The sequence below is a fragment of the Exophiala xenobiotica genome, assembly GCF_000835505.1.
Source record: "Exophiala xenobiotica strain CBS 118157 unplaced genomic scaffold supercont1.2, whole genome shotgun sequence".
Classification (NCBI taxonomy): Eukaryota; Fungi; Ascomycota; class Eurotiomycetes; order Chaetothyriales; family Herpotrichiellaceae; genus Exophiala; species Exophiala xenobiotica.
The window spans coordinates 1,959,337-1,980,718 of record NW_013562493.1 but is presented as its reverse complement, the minus strand read 5'-3'; the positions used below and the strand labels follow the sequence as shown (position 1 = coordinate 1,980,718).

Below are 21,382 nucleotides of genomic sequence, written 5' to 3'. Positions count from 1 at the left end.
TCGGCGACCCTCCTCCGCAACACCCAAAATTATTTTTTTTGTCGCATGCAGCTTCAGGTCGCACCTACTTCGTACCTTTCACTGATCAGTCGCTTTCACTCTCCTTGTCTGCCGTCGCTCACTCACCTCTCCTTTCTGTCAGTGACGAACCTGTGACAAGTGGTTCTCAGTGGGCCCCTACCGCTGCCCATCACACGAGCAAACCTCATAGCCGACACAAGATGAAGGGCAAGAAGAAAGCAACTGGAAACAGTGACTCGGTTCCACCACCGGAGGTGCTTGGATTGGTTGGTTCATTCTTCACACAATATGGATTGGAGTCTACGAACAAGGCTTTTGCGAAAGAGCTGAAACGTCTACAACAGACAGCGGACTGGCCTGCGGCGTCGGCTGCTGAGACTGTAGTTGATCTACAGTCAGCGTTTTTGAATTGGGTGGAGGAACAACATGCGACCAAGAACGCGGCGGGGCAGAAGACACAACCTGCGGAGTCCACGTCTGAGAGCGACGACACTACATCAGACTCGGAGAGCACTAGCGCCAGCAGTAGTAGCAGCAGCGACGAAGAGAGCGACGACAGTAGCAGTGTGAGCAGCGAAGTGGATAGTAGCAGTGATGAGACGTCCACATCAGAAGATCAGATCAAGAGGAAATCTACGCAAAAGCCACAGAAGAACAAAGCACAAAAGCGAGCCGCTTCTCCTTCATCGTCATCCTCTTCCTCTGATAGTGATGCTGATGATGAGGACGAGGATGAGGCCACCATTCAAGTCAAGTCTACATCCAGCAAGAAGAAATCAAAGACCCCGACCGAGCCAACTGAAGCTGTTGTGAAAAAGGATCTCAAGCGAAAAGCCGAGTTGAGCTCTTCGGAGTCTTCGTCTTCCGCCTCCGTATCTGATTCCTCCGACGATGACCGACCTGCGAAGCGAGCCAAAGTGACCACAAAAGCTGCTACTAATAATGCCTCTTCAAGTGAAACGTCTTCGTCAAGTTCAGCAGAGGAGTCCGATGAAGAAGAGAACGCCGGTAATTCGGGGAAATTGACTAACGGGACGAAGCCAGTCTCGGTGCAGGAAGCATCATCTGAGTCATCGGGAACTGTGATGGGAGACAACATGGACGTTGACAAACTACCTACCTCTGAAGACGCCTCAGAGAGGACGCCTAGAAGCACTGCGCCACTCACGAAGAGACATACTGGTGCGAGGCCGACTCCGTTAGCACAGCTTTCCGCCCACGCTACAGCAGACAGCCATATCAGCAATGCCTATCAGAGCTATGATTACGCAGAACGCGCATACCAAGATCTATCCGTGACTCGAGGCAAAGGTTTTACCAAGGAGAAGAACAAGAAGAAGCGTGGGAGCTACCGAGGTGGCGCCATCGACATCAGTGGCGGCAAAGGTTTCAAATTCGATGACTGAGTGTACGACTCTGCAGCAAAGAAGCAGAACCAATGCTGGGAACGACGGCACATGGATGATGGCGGAGGGCGTCGATGCGCACAGAATCATCAGCATCAATCCTTTTAGTGAAGCATGGAGTTGGGGTTCATGGTAGCGATGAATTCAACGTCAAAAGATGAGCGCGATAGATAAAAGACCCGGCACCTAGATACGACGAAGAGAGAAAAGACTAGAGCTAGATCTTCACATTGTTCTAGAGTCACTAATAGCATCCTTCGGGATTCTCGACTTCTTGATTTGATGGATTTTGCAGGTATTTCTTTCCAGACATTGATATCCCGTACTGCGGTACGGAGTACTGCCCCCTTGATATGTCTCTGCGAGCCTCTCAGTTCGTTAGATAAGGTATGATGATATTCCGCTCCGATCGGCGGGATATTTTTATCAGTTGGGATCATTGCCTCGTGTTAATCTGTGAGTGGTGAGGGTTCAGGCACATTCAGGGTACGGAGCTCCGTGGCTGGAGGTGATCGTCAAAAAGAACAACAGGCCGAGGTCTATAACAACTTTGATGCAGGGTATCAAGCGGCGAGCAGTGCATGGTGCGTCAATCCCAAAGAACACCGTGTCTGTCGTCTGTCCACATAGATTGCTGGCTGCCTAGAAGATTCTTGGAACCAGAGCGAGCTTAGCCAGGGGTAAATGCTTGTACTTGTACCATAGTGTCTGGCTAGATTGGCTGTCGTATTTCGTATCCGTCGAGTCCCTGGTCAGATGATGATTTCGGCTCTGGTAACAACATCATCGTCCGGCTGATCCTCCGAATCAATGGAACCACAGCCAACCGGGCCAAAGCATTCGAGCCTTCCGAACGCTGGGAGCCGCGGTGCTCAGACCAACCTGGATTTTGGTTCGTGGTGTTTAGTACCTAGGTATGCACGGCCTCGACGCCCTGATTTTTCTGCTTTTCCTGGGGACAATGAAGCGGAGCCTGGAGACCTGGAACCAATCGTCATGTCCCAACCCTTTATTGAAACACAAGCCAGGGTCTTTTTTTCGCTGCCCATCCAAACACATCCATATGCCATTGACCGTCTGGAAAGTACTTGCACTGTCAATAACTCGTCACGATCATCTCCCCTTCACCGTCACCGTCACCGTCACCGACTCACTGCCCTCTCACTTCTGCCTTACCCTGACCTGTTCGATCACGAAACCGGGATATTGCGGCCTTGAGTCTGGGGATTGGCCTCGTTTTGACGCTCCCACGCTCCGTATCCTAGCGCCAGGCCAAAAGTCGCGGCTAATGGGAAAAGTACAAGTTGCTGCCTCCATCCGCCACATCCGTCAGTAAATTCACTGCTTGCTCGGTTTTTGACCGACTCTTGCTTCAATTCTTTGCCTGGAAATTTGTGCAGCTTCAATCAGTCAGTCGCGTCGAATTTACTAGGCACTACTGCTTGAGGGCTGAGTCAGACGAGCGTGTCACTCTCAAAACGCGTTGGAGCTCGTTTGGCCGGATTTTCAACCCCAAAGGCCATCGTCGAGAGTCACACGCACACTTCATATGACCCGGATGATCATCCTGGCAGGAGCACCAGAATCGGCCAAGCTCGACTGGAGCGAGAAAGCTCTTATACCCAGTTCCATGCACGTCGAATCTGCCGAAACTATCTCACCGCTATCTCCGTCCTCGAAAGCTTTCGGCGCCCAATGGAGGCAAATCACAGCGCAAAAACTTCAAATGCGCCCGATCCTGCCTAAACTCAACATCGAAGCCAGAGTGCAACACGACGATATCGATCGTAGTGGTGCCGAGTTCTTTAGTGCAGATGAACATGTCGGCACGCAAACGCCCGGCAGTGATGTGAGCGGGGATGAGTCCCAACCATCTGGCGGGTCGAGCGAAACGACATCAGAAGCGCTGTCGGACTATTACGAGCATTCCTTCGCGATTCACGAGGCTATTCCGTCTTCACAACTATCCGGCTTTTCTGACTACACTCCTGGCACGCCACTCTACGAAAGTAGTGACGAGATGTTTCCCCAGACACCCGGGGGTGGAATTATTCGCACGCCTTCGCAAAGACGATTGAGCCAGGCGCCTCGGCCAAAACATTTGAGCGACCTCGAGGATATTCCCAACGCGAGGTACCTCTCCTCAATAGAGCCGCAGACCATGACCGTCAATATCATTGTGGGCATCTTGTCGATATCGCCACCCCGGACAGTAGTGACGGGGACGAAATACGGCAGGCCACGCGAGACAGAATTGGTGGAGATGGTGGTGGGCGACGACACGAAGACCGGGTTCAGCATCAGCATGTGGCTGCCCCGAGAGATGCACGTCAACTGGAAGGACGGCGCCAAAGCTACGCCTGAAGGATCACGAAGTGTTCTGCGAAGGTCCTTGCGTTTTATGAGGCCGCGCGATGTGGTGCTGTTGCAAAATGTGGCGTTGAGTTCCTTCCGGGGGAAGGTGCACGGGCAGAGCCTCAAGGGCGATGTGACAAAGATCGATCTTCTTTTCCGCAAGAAAGCCGACGACGATGATATCAGTGGAATTTACACCATGTCGAATCTGAGGACGGCCAAAGATCCGCAAGTCCTGAAAGTGAAGCGCGTCAAGGACTGGATGATGGAATTCGTGGGGGACAGAGATGGTCGGCCGACGGCAGGAAAGGGCCGGCGGAGAGGGAGGATCGATTACGGGTTTTTACCTGATGATACCCCGTGAGCATTATTGACTACCTGGTAAGTGGAGTTGGCGGGGGAAAGGCTGGGGGGCTGTTCTCGGTTTCTTGATCTTTCGCATGCAAGACAAGATCTAGAGCGTGGGAGATGTACGTGAATGTAATACCAGCAACAGCTTGGAGGCGACAGACTTCGGCACGATCCGGAGTAAAGGGAGAGTAAGTGAGGCAAAGACACAGACCACCACCCCTTTTGTATTCTAATATCGAGTCACGAGATATGACAGCGTCGATTAGCCAGTGCTCTTGTTTTGACATAGGTAGCTACCATACGGAGAACAAATCAATTGACAGAACAACCGATCCACCGACGGCCCATTCGGGGCACATAGCACGGATGTGACAGGGTGACATTTCTTCTTGTGTTCTGTGTCAGTACTGTAGGTACAGTAGTTGTGTGCTACTTTATTTGGAGCGGCGAAAGGGGGAGAAGAAAACAAATTGCGCGTGGCTGTGGCTGTGTTACGCGTCTCCTGCAATTGCAACGTTTCTAACAGTCCCTCGTGACCGAACCCAGGCACGCAAGCTAGCTGATTTTCGCTTCAACTGAGCCTCGGATCCTCGAAGAATTTGACCCTACTACGTAGTATGTAGAAATCTGGATCCTCGAAAGTACTCACCCAGGTACTGATGGGTAATAATCATGAAGCCCATGCGAGAAGGCGCCGCTGAAGGAGCCGGATCGCTGTGATCTAGTGCCCGGGGGACCGTCCATTTGCTGTGTTCTTCCGCTGCACACCCGGAGGCTAAAGATTTGTTCGCTCCATGATTTGTGCGGTGGGTGATGCGGCTGAATAGAAGCTCTTATCCACGTCCGATAGAACAAACGCCTCCCGATTGACAATCTTGCACGACTGTCTCCTGCGCACCAATTGCAGACGACTGACAAGCTGCGTGGATGAATTTGGGTGGATTAATAGAAAGGGGAGAATTGCGGAATTGGCAGTGTCTGCCATGGGTGCCATGCACCCCTTGAGCGGAGATTTTCTCGTTTGTCTGACACCTTCATGACCACTGAGCCCACTCAAGTCTGCACTGGTCTGGCGTGGCTCGGGTGTCAGACTCACCCTCATTTGCCCCAAAAGAGCCTAGGCGGGCGTTCCTATCGATAAATTAAGCAGTAACTTTTCGAACACTGTGGCTCCGACTCGCCTCGACGTTGTACTCGTACCTGAAAACGCAAGACTGCCAGACACTTCACACCACCTGTTAGGTTCCTTATATCACACCTCCCTTTCTTTCGCCAGTTCTTCTTCTCTTCTCTTCTTGCTCTTTGACCCTCTTGACCAAATCAAAATATTCTAGTAGTCCTTGCAACTACGTTACACTCGCTCTCAACCACTTCCATACCACGTTTCCCTCCTCTCTGATCTTTGTCTCCCCCGTTCGTTATAAATCTCATAGTAATTCAAGATGAAGGGTATGTCGATTCAAACTGAGAACGTCAATGTAACCATGCTAACGCTGTCCAGCCCTCATTCTGTATGCTTCCACCATGTTGCACTGCTCAGCAACAGAACCGCTAACATCTCCAGCGTTGGTGGCTTCGGCACCAGACTGCGACCTCTCACCCTCACTCTCCCAAAACCTCTCGTCGAGTTCGGCAACCGTCCGATGATTCTGCATCAAATCGAAGCTCTCGCAGCAGCCGGTGTCACAGACATTGTCCTTGCAGTCAACTACCGGCCCGAAGTCATGACGGGTGCCCTGAAGAAATATGAAGAGAAGTACAATGTCAAGATTACATTCTCCGTCGAATCCGAACCCTTGGGCACAGCCGGTCCCCTCAAGCTCGCCGAGAAGATCTTGGGCAAGGACGACAAACCTTTCTTCGTCCTCAACTCCGACGTCATCTGCGAATATCCCTTCAAGCAGTTGGCCGACTTCCACAATTCACACGGCGAAGAGGGCACCATCGTTGTCACCAAGGTTGAGGAGCCTAGCAAATACGGTGTCATCGTGCACAAACCCAACCATCCTTCACGCATCGACCGCTTCGTTGAGAAGCCCGTCGAATTCGTCGGCAACCGCATTAATGCCGGTATCTACATCTTCAACCCCTCTATTCTGAAGAGAATCGAGCTCCGCCCTACATCCATTGAGCAGGAGACATTCCCCGCCATTTGCAAGGACGGCCTGCTGCATTCCTTCGACCTCGAGGGTTTCTGGATGGACGTCGGTCAGCCCAAGGACTTCCTCAGCGGAACGTGCTTGTACCTGTCCTCTCTGACCAAGAACAACCCCAAAGCTCTCGTCTCCCCATCAGAACCATACGTCTTTGGCGGAAACGTCATGGTCGACCCCACCGCTAAGATCGGCAAGGGCTGCCGCATCGGTCCCAATGTGGTTATTGGACCTGGCTGTGTCATTGGTGATGGTGTCCGACTACAGAGATGTGTGTTGCTCGAGGACTCTAAGGTCAAGGACCACGCCTGGATCAAGTCGACTATCGTTGGTAGGTTACCTTTCTCCGTTGAGCCGCGATGGCATTCGTGCTAACTGGATTTCAGGCTGGAGATCCACCGTTGGTCGCTGGGCCCGGCTCGAAAATGTCACTGTTCTCGGTGACGACGTGTCCATTGGTGACGAGATCTACGTCAACGGTGGAAGTGTCTTGCCGCATAAGAGCATCAAGGCCAACGTCGAGGTGCCATCAATCATCATGTAAACGGCCTTTGCTCTAGGTTGCATGGTTTTCTCCGCTAGGCCGACTTTCAGTGTTCACTATGATGCTTGAGACCGGACTCTTTCAACAATGTGTTATCAGCTATTACTAAGTGCATGCATGGCGAATTGAGCAAAGCTTGGGCGTTCATTGGAGTTGAGCTTGAGGGAATAAAAAACACTGCTCGGTTCGATGGGGGTGGGACAATCACAGAGAATGTTCCTGCTGGTTTGGACGGCAGTGCAGACATGGAGCGACGGCGCCCTGGACCAGGTACAGGTTCAGAGTGAATTTGCTGTATAATTATCGAAGTGAGCCTCCCAGCTCTGGTAGGAACGAAGTTTCGGATCGGGCTTCGGTTGGTCGCCGTTCAACGGGAATAATGAAAGACTTGAAAGAACATTTAAGTTGCCCTCGGAAATTTTGCCCTTTCTCAAACTCTTCCAAAGTTCTCACTGCAGAGGCACGTCCCGCGTCTGGCCCTGCACGTCAACCTCGGACATCATGGGCAACAATCGTCTCGTTCTCGATGCCAGTCCTCTCTAGTCAGATGGCTGCCCGCAACGACGACACCGAGATGACATCGATTCAGCACTTCTCCACTAGCAGGACCGCTCCTTTCCAGAGCGGCAAGCGATCGCTCATTGCAGTAAAATCAACAATGCCTCTATACATGACAATATTGCCGCGAAACAGCTACAGATAGCGAGACCCAAGTCGATGCGGCCCAGCTGCACGCCTGCGACGACGCCGGCAGCCACGGAGAGCGACATGATGACTGCGATCGCGACGCAGAGCGCCTGCGGATCGAGCCTTCGCACAATCAGAAGAGCACGTGCTCGGTTGACTTCGGCCACTCTGCCGTCGCTGATGAGCAACGAAGAGTTCCATCTAGTGAATGCTAGCATGTTATCCAAGACTTCAGGCTGTTGAAGCGCACGAGTGTACAACTCATGGCCTTGGCGACTTTCGACATTGACAAGATGTGAGGAATACTGGCGCCCAATGTGTATCTGGTGCAGCTATTCGGATTGTCAATGAAGGACTCCCGGGAGATCTGACACCCGGCGGCCGGACTTACTAGACCAACGTTTGCAATGTCGACCACCGGCTTTTGACACCTGAGCGCACGCTTGAATCTGGAATCGAAGGCCTTCGCGTCCGCCAGACGTTGCCTCAGTTTCTTCATGACTGTAGACCCCGAGTCCGAGGATCGCACTTGCACCAAATGAAGGACCCAGTCGCCGCGGTCGCCTCTGGCAACAATAGGTAGGTAGGAGACCTTGGAAGGTTCTTCCGATGTGTTTGGGCAGTCTTTGGCCCCCGAGCCCATCGAAATGTCTTGTTTCTTCCACCTCGCAAAGAATACTCATGTCGAAGCAGAGCCATCTCCGAAGGCGGTCAACAATTCCTTATATGGTTTGCGATGATTGACCATTTTTCTTGGAGCGCGAGAGACTTCAGACGAACCTTGCTGGAGTGATGAGAAAACGCGAACGTTGTCGGGCGCAGAAAGCGAGACTTGGGAAAAGCACTCGAATAGGAGTCTCTCCTTCTCTGCGGACCTCATTTTATTCATGCCAGAATTCGGGACACAATCTTCCAGGGTCTTTACCCCGAGATGTTATCGGCCGGGTACTCCTGTGGCAGTGCTCCTGATGCCTGGACCTGGAGGATTTTCCCTGCAGGTCATAGCCTTCAGAAGATACAAGTACTATGATACTCGGACGCGCCGATGACAAGCAAGGCTGACGCTAAGCCTCAAAGCCATCCATGCTGTTGTTGGCTCCTGCCGCCTGTCGACACCTTGACACCTGTTCACCTCATTACACCTTGCGACTTTACATTCTCTTACACCACGACAAACTCTTGCGCACCACTCACACCGTATGAGGCTCAGCGGGCGAGTGGTCTGCCCGGGCGGGGATGCGTAACTACCTTATTATTGTAGGCCGATCGTCTCGCTTGACTACCTATGGCCAATAAGGCAATCACAAATACTTTTTGATCACTATCACAAACGAGCTCTTGCCACCCGAAATTTCGGACTTTGCCTGGCCAGTCTAAGGTTGAGGTCCGCGAATTCGTAAGAGAATTCGAGGTCTCAAGTATGTGTCTACTTTCCACGCCACCCTGTCTGGCACCAACTCGCGTGCATTTGCCCCGAGTTATGCTAAATGCTGTGGGTTCCGACGCCGACCTTCAGCAGACCGCAAACGGTGACATTGTGTCAATGACTGTCAAAGTTTACTCCTGAGCCTTCTTTTGTCGTTGTGCGGTTTGGCGTCCAGACACGATTCACACGCAGGCAACCTCTCTCTACCATCCCGATCAGATCTCCGCTGCGAAGACCAGCTCCGGAGTGATTGTGGCTGTCTCCCATCGCCTGTCTCCAACATGATGCACCACGAACCCGCAAGAGCTCAACGTTGGTCATGGAAGACAATGTCTTTCTTCAAGATGCTACTTTCCCTGCTATTTCGGGATGCAAAGACGTAGATGTACCTGCTTTTTTACCAGGGGTCTGGCCGTCGGAAGCATTGCTCCCACCGACATTCAGATGCAGCAGCATAACAAGCAGCATTGTGGCCACGTCGACACCCTCGTTGACAACATGTCGCACGGAGGTCATTGCTTCCATGGCAGGGTGTGACGAGGACTCTCGGTTGTCTTGCATGAGGGACTCTGACGTGGTGGACGTGCTCGTTGAACGTCTCAATCGTTGTTTCGATCGAGAGAGATTGGAGCGTTGTTTGGCAGTACAGGCTTACTTGTAAGTAGCCCGCCATGGTGCAAACCTGCGCTGCGTTGTGTTACATTAGCTTCAGGCGCACGACGTTCTTTGCTTCTATGCATTGTTGATGCTTGGCAGGTCTGGTTCCTTGAATGCGAAGACCCGCGAGCTCATTGAACTTCAAACACTCGCTAAGACTCGCACCCAAGCATTGCGATCTGTTTTGTCGGAAGTGCGAAGCTGCCGAAAAGAGATTTGGGTTGACCTGGAGTATATTCAGCAGAAGCTTAGGTACGTGAGAAAGCTCCAACTCTCTAGCCTTGTTTCTTTGGAGCGTGCGGTTTGCTCGGCCACGCGAACTTGGATAACAGATTGACTTGGGGTGTGTCAGGATCCTGAAAGCCAAGGCGCATCTGACCCGACCTTCTGCCTATGCTAGAGCAGCCTTCCAACAGCAAGCGAAGCGCCGGATCGAGATATCAACGCTTGTGCAGATCGACACAGGGCAACATGTTGCGACGATGTCTTTTGATGGCGTCGAGAACATCTTTCCTGAGAGCTGGATGGCAAATATGGATCGGAAGATTCAAGCTGATACTGTGCCGGATATTCCGGCTAGTACTTTCCGGAGTGAATGTACTTTCAGAGTAGGTGCCACACGCAGGAATCGACCTTCCCATCACAATAGGGTCCTTCTACGTACGGTGGAAGAGCACTCTTCGGCCAACCTGATACCATCCCCTGAACCTGAAACGTCTCGAAGAAGCGATCCCGGGCCACCAGCCCCGAGGGCGGGTAGTTGCCTGTGGGCCACTGCTCCAAGGCCTTCTCTAGGACCGGTGCCCGTACCGAGATCTGCCACGAATCTCAAAACCTTTGTTCATCTTTTGCTCGGCTCGCAACTCACCTGCGGCTCCGGCGCATGGAAACGCGCTTTCCGTCGTATATTGACATCCGCATCCTTCCATGGAGTGCAAATTGAGGTTGAGGTGGGCCAGTATGTCCAACTATATCCACTTACTTGCAACGTGTCGCTCAATCCTCATCCACATATCAAGGCACTGGGTTCGTGGATCAAGTACTACAGTCTCCGTGATGCTGTGCAAATTACACAGTCCGCCAGAGGAGTCTTTTTAGTCCGCGTGAGCAGCACACTACAGACAGTAAGCAAAGTTCAAAGAAAGTTCCGAATGCACATGAACATACTTGGGCCTTTGGCGTGTCACTTTGCCATTCCTTTGCCACGGATGCAGCGGCGTGAATCACCAAGTGTTCAAACAAACGATACGGAAAGGCAAATTCCTAGCCCGAGTCTTGCCAGCGGTATAGCTGCCGCCTTGAGATGGAACCTGTTCACCTCACAAGGCAGAGCTGAGATCTTGGAGGAGTATTATCAAATCTTTCTGTCAAGGGAAACCACCCGACCCGACGGACATTCATACGGATCAGACCCAGATCGAACGCCACGGAATAGTGTCGAGCCTTCGACGCCGTCACGGTTCGAGACTACCAACACTCCGTCGTTCTCTGGGACAACGCTCAGAACCAATGCCAATGATGGCGAGAGGGAAGAGGGCACAGCGGTTGCCAAGAATCAGCGGACTCCAAAATCAGCATATGAAAAGAAGAGAGAGCTTAGATGTCCATTCTCCGCCGCCGGTCGTGGAAACGGGAAATGCCTCACTTATTCCACGAAATTCGTCCACAGACTCAAGTCAGACCATTTGATACCTGACCACCGGCTTGAGAAGGCCTCACTTGACCTAAGGCCCCGCAAGCAGGGGGAGTCAGAGGAAAGTAAATGGGACCGACTGTTCCCAAAGGTGATTAAAGGCTGGGACAAACCCCTGCCTTCATGTTACTATAGTGCAAATTACCAGCCTCTGATTGGGCTTGAGTCCCTCCTGCGGAGCGAAGCAGACCGACTGGGGCAAGAAAGCCTGCGAACCCTGTCGGACAATGCAGGTGCCAGCAACACACATCCATACAGCGCCGATGATTATCTATCGCAACCACCAGCCCAAGTGAATCAAGTGCTGAACAGCTTGTCGTACGTCAATGAAATCTCGTCTGCTGAAGCAGAAAGGGACACAGTTTCGCCATACCAAGCCGTTGTCGATGAGCAAAACAACAGCTTCATGTACGATGGCGTAGTGGCAAATCACATAGACATGCAGTCTCTACCTGCGACCTCTTATCATCCATCCCAGAGAGTTCCGTGGACGTCCGGCACAAGCTCGAGTGAGAGCTCATCTCTCTCTCCATTCGTCTCCGGCTCAGACTTTTCACACTCAGTAACCAGCTCCATCGGCTCGTGCACGCGGGGGTCGCTGTCATGTGGTGTTCTCCTGGTCGGATAAAGCAACGCCTTTCATCATCTCGGGCGAGCAGGGCTCCGGACTTTGTCGCTGTGGCTCACATTCGCCGGAGTGTATAATCTTCAGGCACGAATACGACGCGGGTAAATGCACTTGCTGCAAGGGATGGATGCCATTTTCGGACCGTGCAACCCCTTTCTTGCTGGCTGTGCCGACAACTAGTATTGCGTCACCAGCTGGCGAGAACGACTATTCCGGCATGATGGACTGGAATGCCGCCAGCCTCTAGATGAAACAGATGTGTAAGAGATGGATCTTTAGAAAGTTTCTAGGACGGCTTTCAGAAGATAAATAGAAGTATGCTTCGCGAGAGATCATGGGAAAGGGTCGCAAGGCTCGCAAGGCTCGGAAGGGTGGCTGACTCGTCCGGTTTCACGATTTTCCGTTAGGTCCCTGTGCAGAGACACTACCCGTACGGAGTACTATCATGTACTTTACAACATAGTCAAAATTGTGTTACGCAGCGGTACAGAAAGTCGGGATCGTTTGGCTAAAGGTCGCTTTTGGTTTGATGTCGTCCTCATCTTCAGTCTTAGTGGACTTGGCGACTCCAGCCTCCAAGAGGCGACTTACTTCATCAAAGCACTGTTCGGGTCCCTGGGAAGCCACTGCATGATCTAACCATTGAACAAAGTCGGATCTTGACTGGCTTGTGTCTCGCTTGAGATCGTACAGCCGACGAGCCTTTCCCCAAGCGAAAAGCGAATACGAGATTTACACACCCCTTATTGGCATGTGCCCTCCTGTCAAAATTATTCGGCATGAGGTTTCAGCTGAGACTACCAAGCACAAGTGGTTGAGCGGTAGGAATTTCATGTCAAATCGATTTAAAGATCCCATACGAAAGGTAAGGTCAGGTTCCGAGGGGGAATGGATCTAGAGCCTCATCATGCCTTCTGATTCGAATGCCACTTCGCCTATTCCCTTCCTCGAGCGACCAAGGAAAGCAACACGAATGCCTTGCAGCCCTACAGCTCTCCATAAGCTTTCGCCTAATGTAAGCCAAGGCTCAGCTACAAGTCAGATCCCTCATAAACTCGTGTCCCTCAGGTCATGACCGGTCGATGCCAAGCGCATTCCGGAGCTTGTATTGCGGTGCATCCAGCTGCACTGTCCAGCGATACGAAGTTATTGCATAATCCTGTGCTGGTCATCGACTGCTGGATGCCATGTCTTTTTATTGGTTCAAAAATCAAATGCTGAGCTGCTTGGGTCGCTTGTTTCCCTCCGTCTCAATAACTGGGGCTATGCCTCAGCTTCATTCGAATTTCAGTCCTTCTGCAACTGCTCAAAAAAGGTAGTTGACTTCATTGGTCGAATGATACCTCAGTACACGACAAACAACCCGAAGCAACTTGCACCCGGACTTGCAAAGGACTCCCAATCTTCCTTCTGAAGCCTTCCGACAATGGAATCTCGTATCAACTTGGATAACCCTTACCTCTTCTGGACCCCTGTTGCACTGACAGACTCGGAGAGGAAGGAGCAAGTCCTTCTTCGACACCAACATGCTGCTCGTGTGGCACATCAGAGAAGCAGGGTGCGAAGGTACCTATCGGGACACCCCAAAGCCTCGACTTCCTGGACTTTGAAACGCCGACGGGGATCCAAAGATTCCGACGATGTAGACACCGCCGATACCAACGTACACAGTTGGAGTCTTTCTCTCAGCCGCGCTCCTGGTGGTAAACGAGTAGAACCATTTGATGTCCTGTGCGTCAAAAATCTGTCTATCGACGCGCAAGAGATGTTCCGATCTGGTATGCACATATGAATCCGTGGGTCTGTATCAGCAGTGGAAACTAAATACTCTCTATCTCAAAAGCCATCATAGATCTCTGGCCTGCCTTTGCTATTTCCCAAAAGCAAAAAGACGTGGATACATGGAGATCGGTGACGGTCAATATGGCAGTCGAAACTCCTTACCTGCTTCAGGCTATAATCTACACGGCTGCATCGTACCGTTACTTTTTCGGCTGCCGGGACCACGTCACCAATTTCACGCGCCTAACCGCGTACCACGAGACCCTAAGAGGTCTTCGGGAGATCGTGCATAGAGCGGGATCGGCATCCGCAAACAATGGATGCTCGGATGCGATCCTCCTCGCCATCGCCCTCCTCACCATCCACGGGCCTCCAAGCGACATGCAAGGCCGTACGCTACTGGGCGAGCAGCAGCTGAAGGATTACGAGTACTACGGAAGTAAAGTCTGGGCTCCAAGCCACCTGCAAGCGCTGCTGTCCCTGGTAAAGCAAAGAGGCGGACTGCAGAGGATCGGCATTCAGTCCCTGTCGGGCATCATCTTCACGTACGTTCAAACTCCGTTGCTTGCATTCACATGTCGTGTTATCAGACAAGCTGGGCTAATTCTTAGAGAAAGTATCGATACCACGAATGCTGCATCGGTCCTTGAGAAGCCCACTTTCGCCCTGCCGTTTCCGCCAGCACACTTTCTAAAAGTCCTCCGTCAGCAACGCCAAACGGTGAAACAAACTTCCAGCCGTCAAGAACAACAACCAGAACAGCCACGAAGGGTTTGTCGAGGGTTCCGTTTCTTGCTGAAGAGCTTCCCCAAGTGTGGTCGAGCACTCCTGCCTATAGTGGAAGACGTCCATGAGCTCGTTGATACCTATGTCACACTTCTGCATGGCCAAGGCTGTGGCGTGGACTTTGGTCAATTGGTCGCGACGTGGCGCATTCTCCAGCACCAGGCGCTTTCCTTGGACCCAGCCCCAGCCCCAGTCCCAGCCCGAGGCGACAGTAAGGCGGAGGCAGAGGCAGAAGATCTTTTGTTGTACCAATTATGTCGAGTTGCCGTCGTAATCTATCTAACCGAATGCCTAGAGCCACTGCCCACGATCGGTGCTTTCCACGAGAACTGTTCTCGGAGGCTGATGCTTTTGATCGACGAGTGCGACAAGTTGGGCTATTGGCAGCGGCATCATCATCGACAGAAGTCTCCGCTAGGTGCTGCTCCGGAATTGCTACTCTGGGCCACCGTCCTCGGTGGGTTCACGGCCAGGGGCACGACGTGGCTGCGACAGTGGTACGTCGAGCAGCTCAGGAGTGGGAGTCCAATCCCAACGGATCCATCTCGTTGGGATGATGTGCTGGCTGTGTCGGAAAAGTACCTTCCATTCAGACATCGACAGGCGCAGGGGTGTCGGGAGTTTTGGGATGCAGCTTGTATCTATCTGGCTGCCACCCGGATACCTTCCTAGTACGGAGTACTGTACCAATAGTAGTGGCCTAGCCCAGCCTTGAGAAGCATGATAGGGCCTCTTCAAAAAAAGAAAAGAAAAAAAGGGCCCATTGTATGCCCGGCTTAGTCTGGAAGGTGCAAAAGGCCCATCACGGGCCCCGACCACAACCTGGGGAAGCTCAATGTTATTGCTACACGGTGCAGGGGTCCGCTACCATGGATGGAGTAGGGCTGCTAAGGTGGATAGTCGCGGTGCCTACATAAATAAGAGATGAAGCGGAATCATGGCTTGTCACTTGGTTTTACCTTCGTCGACATCATGTCGTTATTCTTATTTTTGTCGATGCCATGATCGTTATCGATAATATTTAGCCAGCGCTAGCAGCGAGGCCCTGGGGAGGCCCATTCTTATTGGCTATGTCACCACTGCCACTGCTTGGATGCTTTGAAGGACGTCGTAGGATGAATATATTGAATTCTTCGCTGCCATCAATGAAAGACGTCTGGCTCACGAGATGCTGGAGCCAATCACGGACACCGTGAAGTACGGGGCAGAAGCATTGCGAGTGCGTTGGCCTGAACCATGAATGTCCACTGCTTTTTCATGCCAGGGGATACAGGTACTTCGAGTGAATTGGTCCAACCCTCACCATGTCCAGCTTGTCCATCGAATTCCGTTCCCTAGAGACTAACAAGCATTCCCGCCCGAATTCCCAACGTCGGCAGATGGTAATTGGCCCCTAACTTAGAAGCGCCCACAGCGCCTACAAGAACACCGCGAACAGACCAAGCGCTACCGCCCCTGCTGGCGCTCCGACCACGTTATGCACCGCCAGCCCTGCCGACGTCGACGATGACGGACCCCCACCACCTCCGGCCGTGGTCGAAGCTGCAGCGGTCACACTGGGCGACGATGCCCCCGAGGTAGCGGCGCCTCCGCTGCCTCCGGTCGTCGTGGTAGCGGGGGCGGCACCGGCGCCACAGAATTGTGAACTCTGGGACGAGATCGTGCCCAGAAGGCTCTCGGTGTAGCCTGACCCGCAGGCTTGCGAGTAGCAACTGTAATGAAAGATCAGAACATTCCTGTTCAAAGGAGCATAAAAGTAGCATCCAGGGGGGGGTCTTTGTTTTTACCTCAGCTGGGCCGTTGCGATCGAACACAGGCAGCCTAAGCCAGTGACGGTGGTGGCGCAGGAAGGGTTGATGGATTCCAGGCAACCGAGTAAGGTACTGAGGGTTGCTTTCTGTCAGTGAAAAGTGCACACAACTCGGGGGCTCGGAACATCAGATGTATTACCTCTTGCCCGTGCCGTTGGGGTCACTGCAGTCCTGAGCCGTTGCCACGCCGAGAGAGCTCGCCAACAGAAGGAGGGCTGTGATGCGCATCTTGAAGTGGCTGTCTCGGTGGTGAAAGTCCAACGGCGTTCAATATGTGAAAGGGTGTAACCGTCAAGCTGGAACTGTTGCAAGGGATTGAAAAGAGTAGAGGAACAAGGAAGATAAAAGAGAAGAGGGCAGAGAACACGAACAGATCAAGAGATAACGAAACCCATCAGGCATCCATGGATGTCGTGACAAAATCAACTACTACTAGTCATTGGGGCCTAGTTCTGAACGATACCTCTTCGTTGAAAAGTGAGATCCTTCATATGAGTCCTATGAAGCGGCTCGCGAGGCAGTGCTACCAGCAACCCTTTGCCTCACTTGCGCGCCAGGGCTGACAGCGTTCGTATCGCCCTCAAGGAAACGGAATAAAAACTTGGGCGAGTGGGTTGAGCTCATCCTTTTGTGAGGACGTGTAGCCGGTTGCCGAGCTCAACACAAGGCGCATTTCCTGCTTTGGCGAGAGTCTCGCATGGTGAGATTCATCTGGCATGATCTAGAGCTCCTCAACCTCGCTTACCACGGCGAATGGCCCCTCAAGATGATCTTGCCTGGACCCAGTACTGTTCTCGTAAGCCGTCCTGCCAGTGATCACGAGGAAATGCCATCTTATAGTAGTGAACGTTCAATGTGCTGAAGTCTACTGGATTTTCCCAAGCGAGGTGGTCCATTGAGGAAGCTTTCGGCCCCCAGGCGGGAATACAAGCACTTCTTAAGCCTTTTCAAGCTCATACAGGAGCACCAATCTACTTTCGTGAGCGGCTGAAAAACACGAAGAACTTTTGTTCGAGAGGGAGTCATTCTGCACTTTCCTGTTTTGGACACCTCGCTCGCTCTTGATTGGCTCAGAGACATCTCTCCACCTTGAAAAGGGAGTAATCATTAATGCTTTCTCTCAAGACCTCGCCTAAGCCGCTCCAACTCTTTGAGCTAGTTGGACACGGGTGTCAACGAACAAGCGAAGATAGTAGCATGTGGACATTATGTCAAACATCAGGATGTACTACTGTACGACGGTCTCATGGGGGTCAAATCGTGTAATGGAACTCGCGTGTTTGGGGGGTGCAAAAGAACAGCTGCCGCTTGAGTCGTAGAAGCAGCATTCGGGCCTCGAGTTGGACAGGGGCCTCGCCTACCATATACGTGCCCGCTGCTGTTTGTTGTCAAATAACACCCCCAGCGCCAAAATACATCGTTTACCCATGAAACCGTAGTACATCATGATTTATGTCAAACGCCAGAAAGTAAGCACCACTTTCTTGAACGAGTATCTGGCAGTTGTACTTGTACGTATCTAAGTTAAGCCTTGGTGAAACTCCAAGTCCACAACCATGTACCCGCGGCCACTCCGTTGGCTGCTGTACCTTGCGTTCCGGTCATGGTCAGCGCAGTCGAACTGCAGGTGTAGCTGACAGCAACGTTCGGTCCGTACTCGTCTAAAAGATCGAAATCCAGCTCAATAGGATCGGGCGTCAACGATGTTGTCGTGGTTGTCTTGACCTGGCCTGAAGATTTGGGATTCTTCAAGACGAAGTTTCCCCCAGTGCTTCCCATGACGACGGTCCCAGTAGTGGTCCCGTCGATGTCGATGATCGAATGCGCAGTTATCGTGTCAATGGCAAGATCGTATTGGATGTCCAAATTGTCGAAAGTAAATTTTCCAGTCGCGCCAGTGCTGGCGACGGCAAATGTGCTTGACCCCGTCACTTTGAGGTTCGAAATGGTTTCGCCCGACGCGTCCAATGCCTTTTGCATCGCTTTCTGCAGTGTAGGAATATCCACGTTCCAAGTGCCTCGCAGGCAAGCGTCGATGTCGCCCGCGGCAGGACTTGGATTCGGCACAGGAGTCGGAGCCGGTGTCGGTGTGGTCTGGCAAGAAGACGCGGTTGCGGTGCCCGTGCAACAATCACGCTTGTTGGTCTGCACAATGCTGAGGACGCCCGCGGCTTCTGCCACGTCCGCGGTGCAAGTGAAGAGAAAGTGGTAAACAGTGGTGTCATCGTCACATGTTAGCACGATCGCTGCCGGCTCAGTGGTAATGTCTATCCAGTCACTGTCGGGCCTCTCACGATAGAACATAGAAGTCTGTTTATCCGTCGGCTTCCAGGTGATCTCGAAAGACTGACCATGGTCAAGGGCCAGGGCGAAGCGATACGGGACAAAAGGCGCAGATCTGACAACTTTGTTGTTGGATCCGCCTTCAGGGAGAGGAAACGGTTCTGGTTCCACCGTTGTCTGCACCTTCAAGGGATCGACTAGACTTCCGTCACTGTAGGTGATGAGATTACTGGTAAATGACTTGGCAAACTCAGGGAAGGCCTTGACAATGTCATCGTTGGCAGCCATCGATTTTCGAGCATCCTTGAAAGTCTTCGCGTCTGGTTCGTTGAAGACAAGACTGTTGATCTTGTCGTAGTCCCAGCCGAAGCCGTGTACAAATACCCAAAAAAGACTGACAGCATAGGATTGTTTGTAGAGCGGAATACTGGGATCGTAATTCCTGGCCCATGCTTCGTCCGTATGGTCCGGGAAGAAATCCATAGCGTAAAACTCTGCGGCTCCTTCGAGCCACCATCCGTTATAGTCCGCAGAGGGCAGATCTGCCTTTCGGTTGGCGTCTTCGACGCAATGGTAAGCCTCGTGGGCGATGGTCTGTTCGAGCGAGAGGCCGACATCTGGAGGGTTTCCGGGGACCGTATTCTGAACTCGAACATAGCAAGGCGTCGTCAGGTCCGTTTTCTCCGACTCGTAGCCATATACATCGCTTCCATCGACCTTTGGCAACGTCTTGCTGAATATCACAACCATGTCAAACTTGACACCGAAGCTTTCGTAGGACGGTATGACCTTCTCCAAGGCATCACCAATCAAGGCTAGATGGGCAATTGTATCTTGATCGTTGGGATTCCATCCTTCTGTGTAGCGGTACAGGTCGACCTTCCGGCCACCGATCGTCCTGGGGTATGATCCCTTCAAATATTCACGGCAGCACAGGTGTTCACTGCCATCGCTCCCTGTATCCGAGAACTGCTCGCAATCAATGACAGGTTTCGGGCCGCAAGTGGCTCTTTTCAGAAGGGAGACAGGCTGTGGGTTGAGGGTGAGTGGATGAGCGCAGACATTGCTCCATACTGTAAGGAATGCGATTGTCAATCGATACCAAATCATAACGGAACCTAGGAGCTAGACAGTTGATAAGAAACTGAACGGTGCCGCAGAATTAGTACTCAAACAGACGTGTATTTGTCTTGTTGTAGAGAGAGACGAGGTATTAATCTCTGACGGAACTTGAACAGACATCAACATCAAAAGGCTACCTACTTATTCGATGCAAGAGGCACAGCCAGTTCATACAACTTCTGCCTTCTCAGCTGACCGGTCTGGCGATACTAGGCTGAGTGGCCCCAAGCGAAACACGAAGGTTGGCAGTTCGTGTTGCTCGGGTGGAGGCTGAAGCTATCCTGGGGCGCCGTTTTCGAGCTCGACACAAGAATTCGAGTAAGACTTAACAGGATCCCGCGAATATCGAACCCGACCGTGTTCGCAGACGTGGTGTGTAGCTGAAAGCCTGAGTGGAGCATCTAATTCGATGAACCCGGCCCCCACGCGGAACAATACTAGATGTTCCAAATGCCATTTCAGAGTTTGAGCCAGCGTCCCGCTTCGCATGTTCTTTTGCAACTTCCCTTGCAATATAGCAGACTTAGCTCAAACAGATGAGTCGGTGTCCCTTCGTTCAGCAGCACAACTCCGTCTGCTTTGTACTGCTACCGTGCACGACACACAGGTCCCGCTCGAACTCGATCTTTGACGGTCTCTTTGATCCACTGACGAAATGTGGTAGGCTCCACGGTCTTGGCCAGCCATTCCAGATCAGCACCGTAGTCCCTTTCATTGATGAATGCAAACATGGTACGTAAGTCCGTGATGGCCCAAATTATCCATCGGGCCAACCACCCATATGTGACGCCGACAGGTTGGCCCGTCTCTTCTCGGGAGATTCTGTCAACCTCTTCAAAGGTCAACTCATCACTCGCGATACTGACGGCTGTGTTTCGCAGACCTGGGCCGTCCGGTCGCAGCAATGCCTCAGCCGCCCATCGTCCAATGTCCTTCGCCACGACCACCTGCATACGTTTTCCCTCCATGATTTCGCGCCAGCCAGTCATGCAGAGCCGTCCTGGGAAACCCCACAACGCGTTGTCGGCGAACCACGTTGGCCTCAAAATGGTATAACCAGTGCCTTTTCGTCCTTCGGCGCTTGCAAGTGACTCCGATGTTGCGGCTATCAAATGCTTCTCGACTTGGAATTTGTCAGAAAAAGTCTTGCAGTAGGATGGATCCCGATCGCTCAGGTCCTTGCCGCCCCTGTCGACGGAGGAATAGACGAAATACTGTAAGCCAGATTTGACAGCGACATCGATGAACAGACGAGCGTCGCTGAGTTCGGTCGGGCCATGTGCCTGCGCCAAAAATGCCTCCATGGTGCTGAGTTGGGCGCCTTGCTTCCGTAGATGCTGGAAGATGAGTTCTGGCTCCCCGAGCGTCCCAGAGACAAGGTTCACTCCTCGTGTGGTGAGTTGCAAGGCTGCGGGTCCGGTGGAATTTCGAGTGATGACATAAATATGTTCAGGGAGGACTCCCGAGACTCGGTCTGCCAACAATGCATTAACGACAGCACCCCCCTGACGGCCTGTCCCACCCGCAACCAGGAAAGATGTGGAGGCAGCCATGCTGTAGATTCTTGAAGAACATATTCGAGCACCCGATGCTTTCATGCGATTTATACGGTAGAAAATCCCCCCTGCGTGTTTGACTGTTGTGATGAGCCGCAGCAAGTTCGGACTATCGTCTTCT

At 52.3% G+C, this 21,382-nt stretch overlaps 7 protein-coding genes across 8 annotated transcripts; 5 read left to right on the top strand and 2 right to left on the bottom strand.

Annotated features, from left to right (window-relative positions):
- The first annotated feature begins 64 nt into the window (after window positions 1–64).
- On the top strand, window positions 65–1,673 carry PV05_02932 (uncharacterized protein). Its single transcript, XM_013463540.1, has one exon. It carries the CDS (start codon window positions 222–224, stop codon window positions 1,425–1,427), a length of 1,206 nt encoding a protein of 401 aa, XP_013318994.1. The 5' UTR covers window positions 65–221; the 3' UTR covers window positions 1,428–1,673.
- Window positions 1,674–2,452: 779 nt separating this feature from the next.
- Window positions 2,453–4,461, top strand: PV05_02931 (uncharacterized protein). Its single transcript, XM_013463539.1, has one exon. The coding sequence runs from the start codon at window positions 2,977–2,979 to the stop codon at window positions 4,144–4,146; it is 1,170 nt and encodes a 389-aa protein (XP_013318993.1). The 5' UTR covers window positions 2,453–2,976; the 3' UTR covers window positions 4,147–4,461.
- An 855-nt stretch (window positions 4,462–5,316) lies between these two features.
- Window positions 5,317–8,991, top strand: PV05_02929. 2 transcript variants are annotated; one of them, XM_013463537.1, is made up of 4 exons: window positions 5,317–5,582; window positions 5,635–5,644; window positions 5,698–6,617; window positions 6,673–8,991. In XM_013463537.1, the coding sequence occupies exons 1-4, from the start codon at window positions 5,576–5,578 to the stop codon at window positions 6,828–6,830; spliced, it is 1,095 nt and encodes a 364-aa protein (XP_013318991.1). In that variant the 5' UTR covers window positions 5,317–5,575; the 3' UTR covers window positions 6,831–8,991. The 2 variants fall into 2 exon arrangements, with proteins under 2 accessions (XP_013318991.1, XP_013318990.1); XM_013463536.1 differs by having other exon boundaries at window positions 5,635–6,617.
- On the bottom strand, window positions 7,469–8,016 carry PV05_02930 (uncharacterized protein; the record flags this gene model as incomplete). Its single annotated transcript, XM_013463538.1, has 2 exons — window positions 7,469–7,849; window positions 7,909–8,016. The coding sequence occupies 2 exons, from the start codon at window positions 8,014–8,016 to the stop codon at window positions 7,469–7,471; spliced, it is 489 nt and encodes a 162-aa protein (XP_013318992.1).
- Window positions 8,992–9,688: 697 nt separating the features above from the next.
- On the top strand, window positions 9,689–12,083 carry PV05_02928 (uncharacterized protein; the record flags this gene model as incomplete). The annotated part of the gene is made up of 2 exons (XM_013463535.1): window positions 9,689–9,852; window positions 9,953–12,083. 2 exons carry the CDS (start codon window positions 9,689–9,691, stop codon window positions 11,919–11,921), a joined length of 2,133 nt encoding a protein of 710 aa, XP_013318989.1. The 3' UTR covers window positions 11,922–12,083.
- A 1,761-nt stretch (window positions 12,084–13,844) lies between these two features.
- On the top strand, window positions 13,845–16,174 carry PV05_02927 (uncharacterized protein; the record flags this gene model as incomplete). Its single annotated transcript, XM_013463534.1, has 3 exons — window positions 13,845–14,248; window positions 14,315–14,986; window positions 15,904–16,174. The coding sequence occupies 3 exons, from the start codon at window positions 13,845–13,847 to the stop codon at window positions 16,172–16,174; spliced, it is 1,347 nt and encodes a 448-aa protein (XP_013318988.1).
- A 1,650-nt stretch (window positions 16,175–17,824) lies between these two features.
- On the bottom strand, window positions 17,825–21,258 carry PV05_02926 (uncharacterized protein; the record flags this gene model as incomplete). Its single annotated transcript, XM_013463533.1, has 2 exons — window positions 17,825–19,612; window positions 20,311–21,258. 2 exons carry the CDS (start codon window positions 21,256–21,258, stop codon window positions 17,825–17,827), a joined length of 2,736 nt encoding a protein of 911 aa, XP_013318987.1.
- Window positions 21,259–21,382: the final 124 nt, after the last annotated feature.

Excerpts from the sequence above, each read along its gene's own strand:
- PV05_02931 (XM_013463539.1), top strand. The coding sequence starts at position 2,977 with ATGACCCGGATGATCATCCTGGCAGGAGCACCAGAATCGGCCAAGCTC.
- PV05_02929 (XM_013463537.1), top strand. Across the intron at positions 6,618-6,672 it reads GATCAAGTCGACTATCGTTG|GCTGGAGATCCACCGTTGGT; the intron begins GTAGGTTACCTT and ends ACTGGATTTCAG.
- PV05_02932 (XM_013463540.1), top strand. The coding sequence starts at position 222 with ATGAAGGGCAAGAAGAAAGCAACTGGAAACAGTGACTCGGTTCCACCA.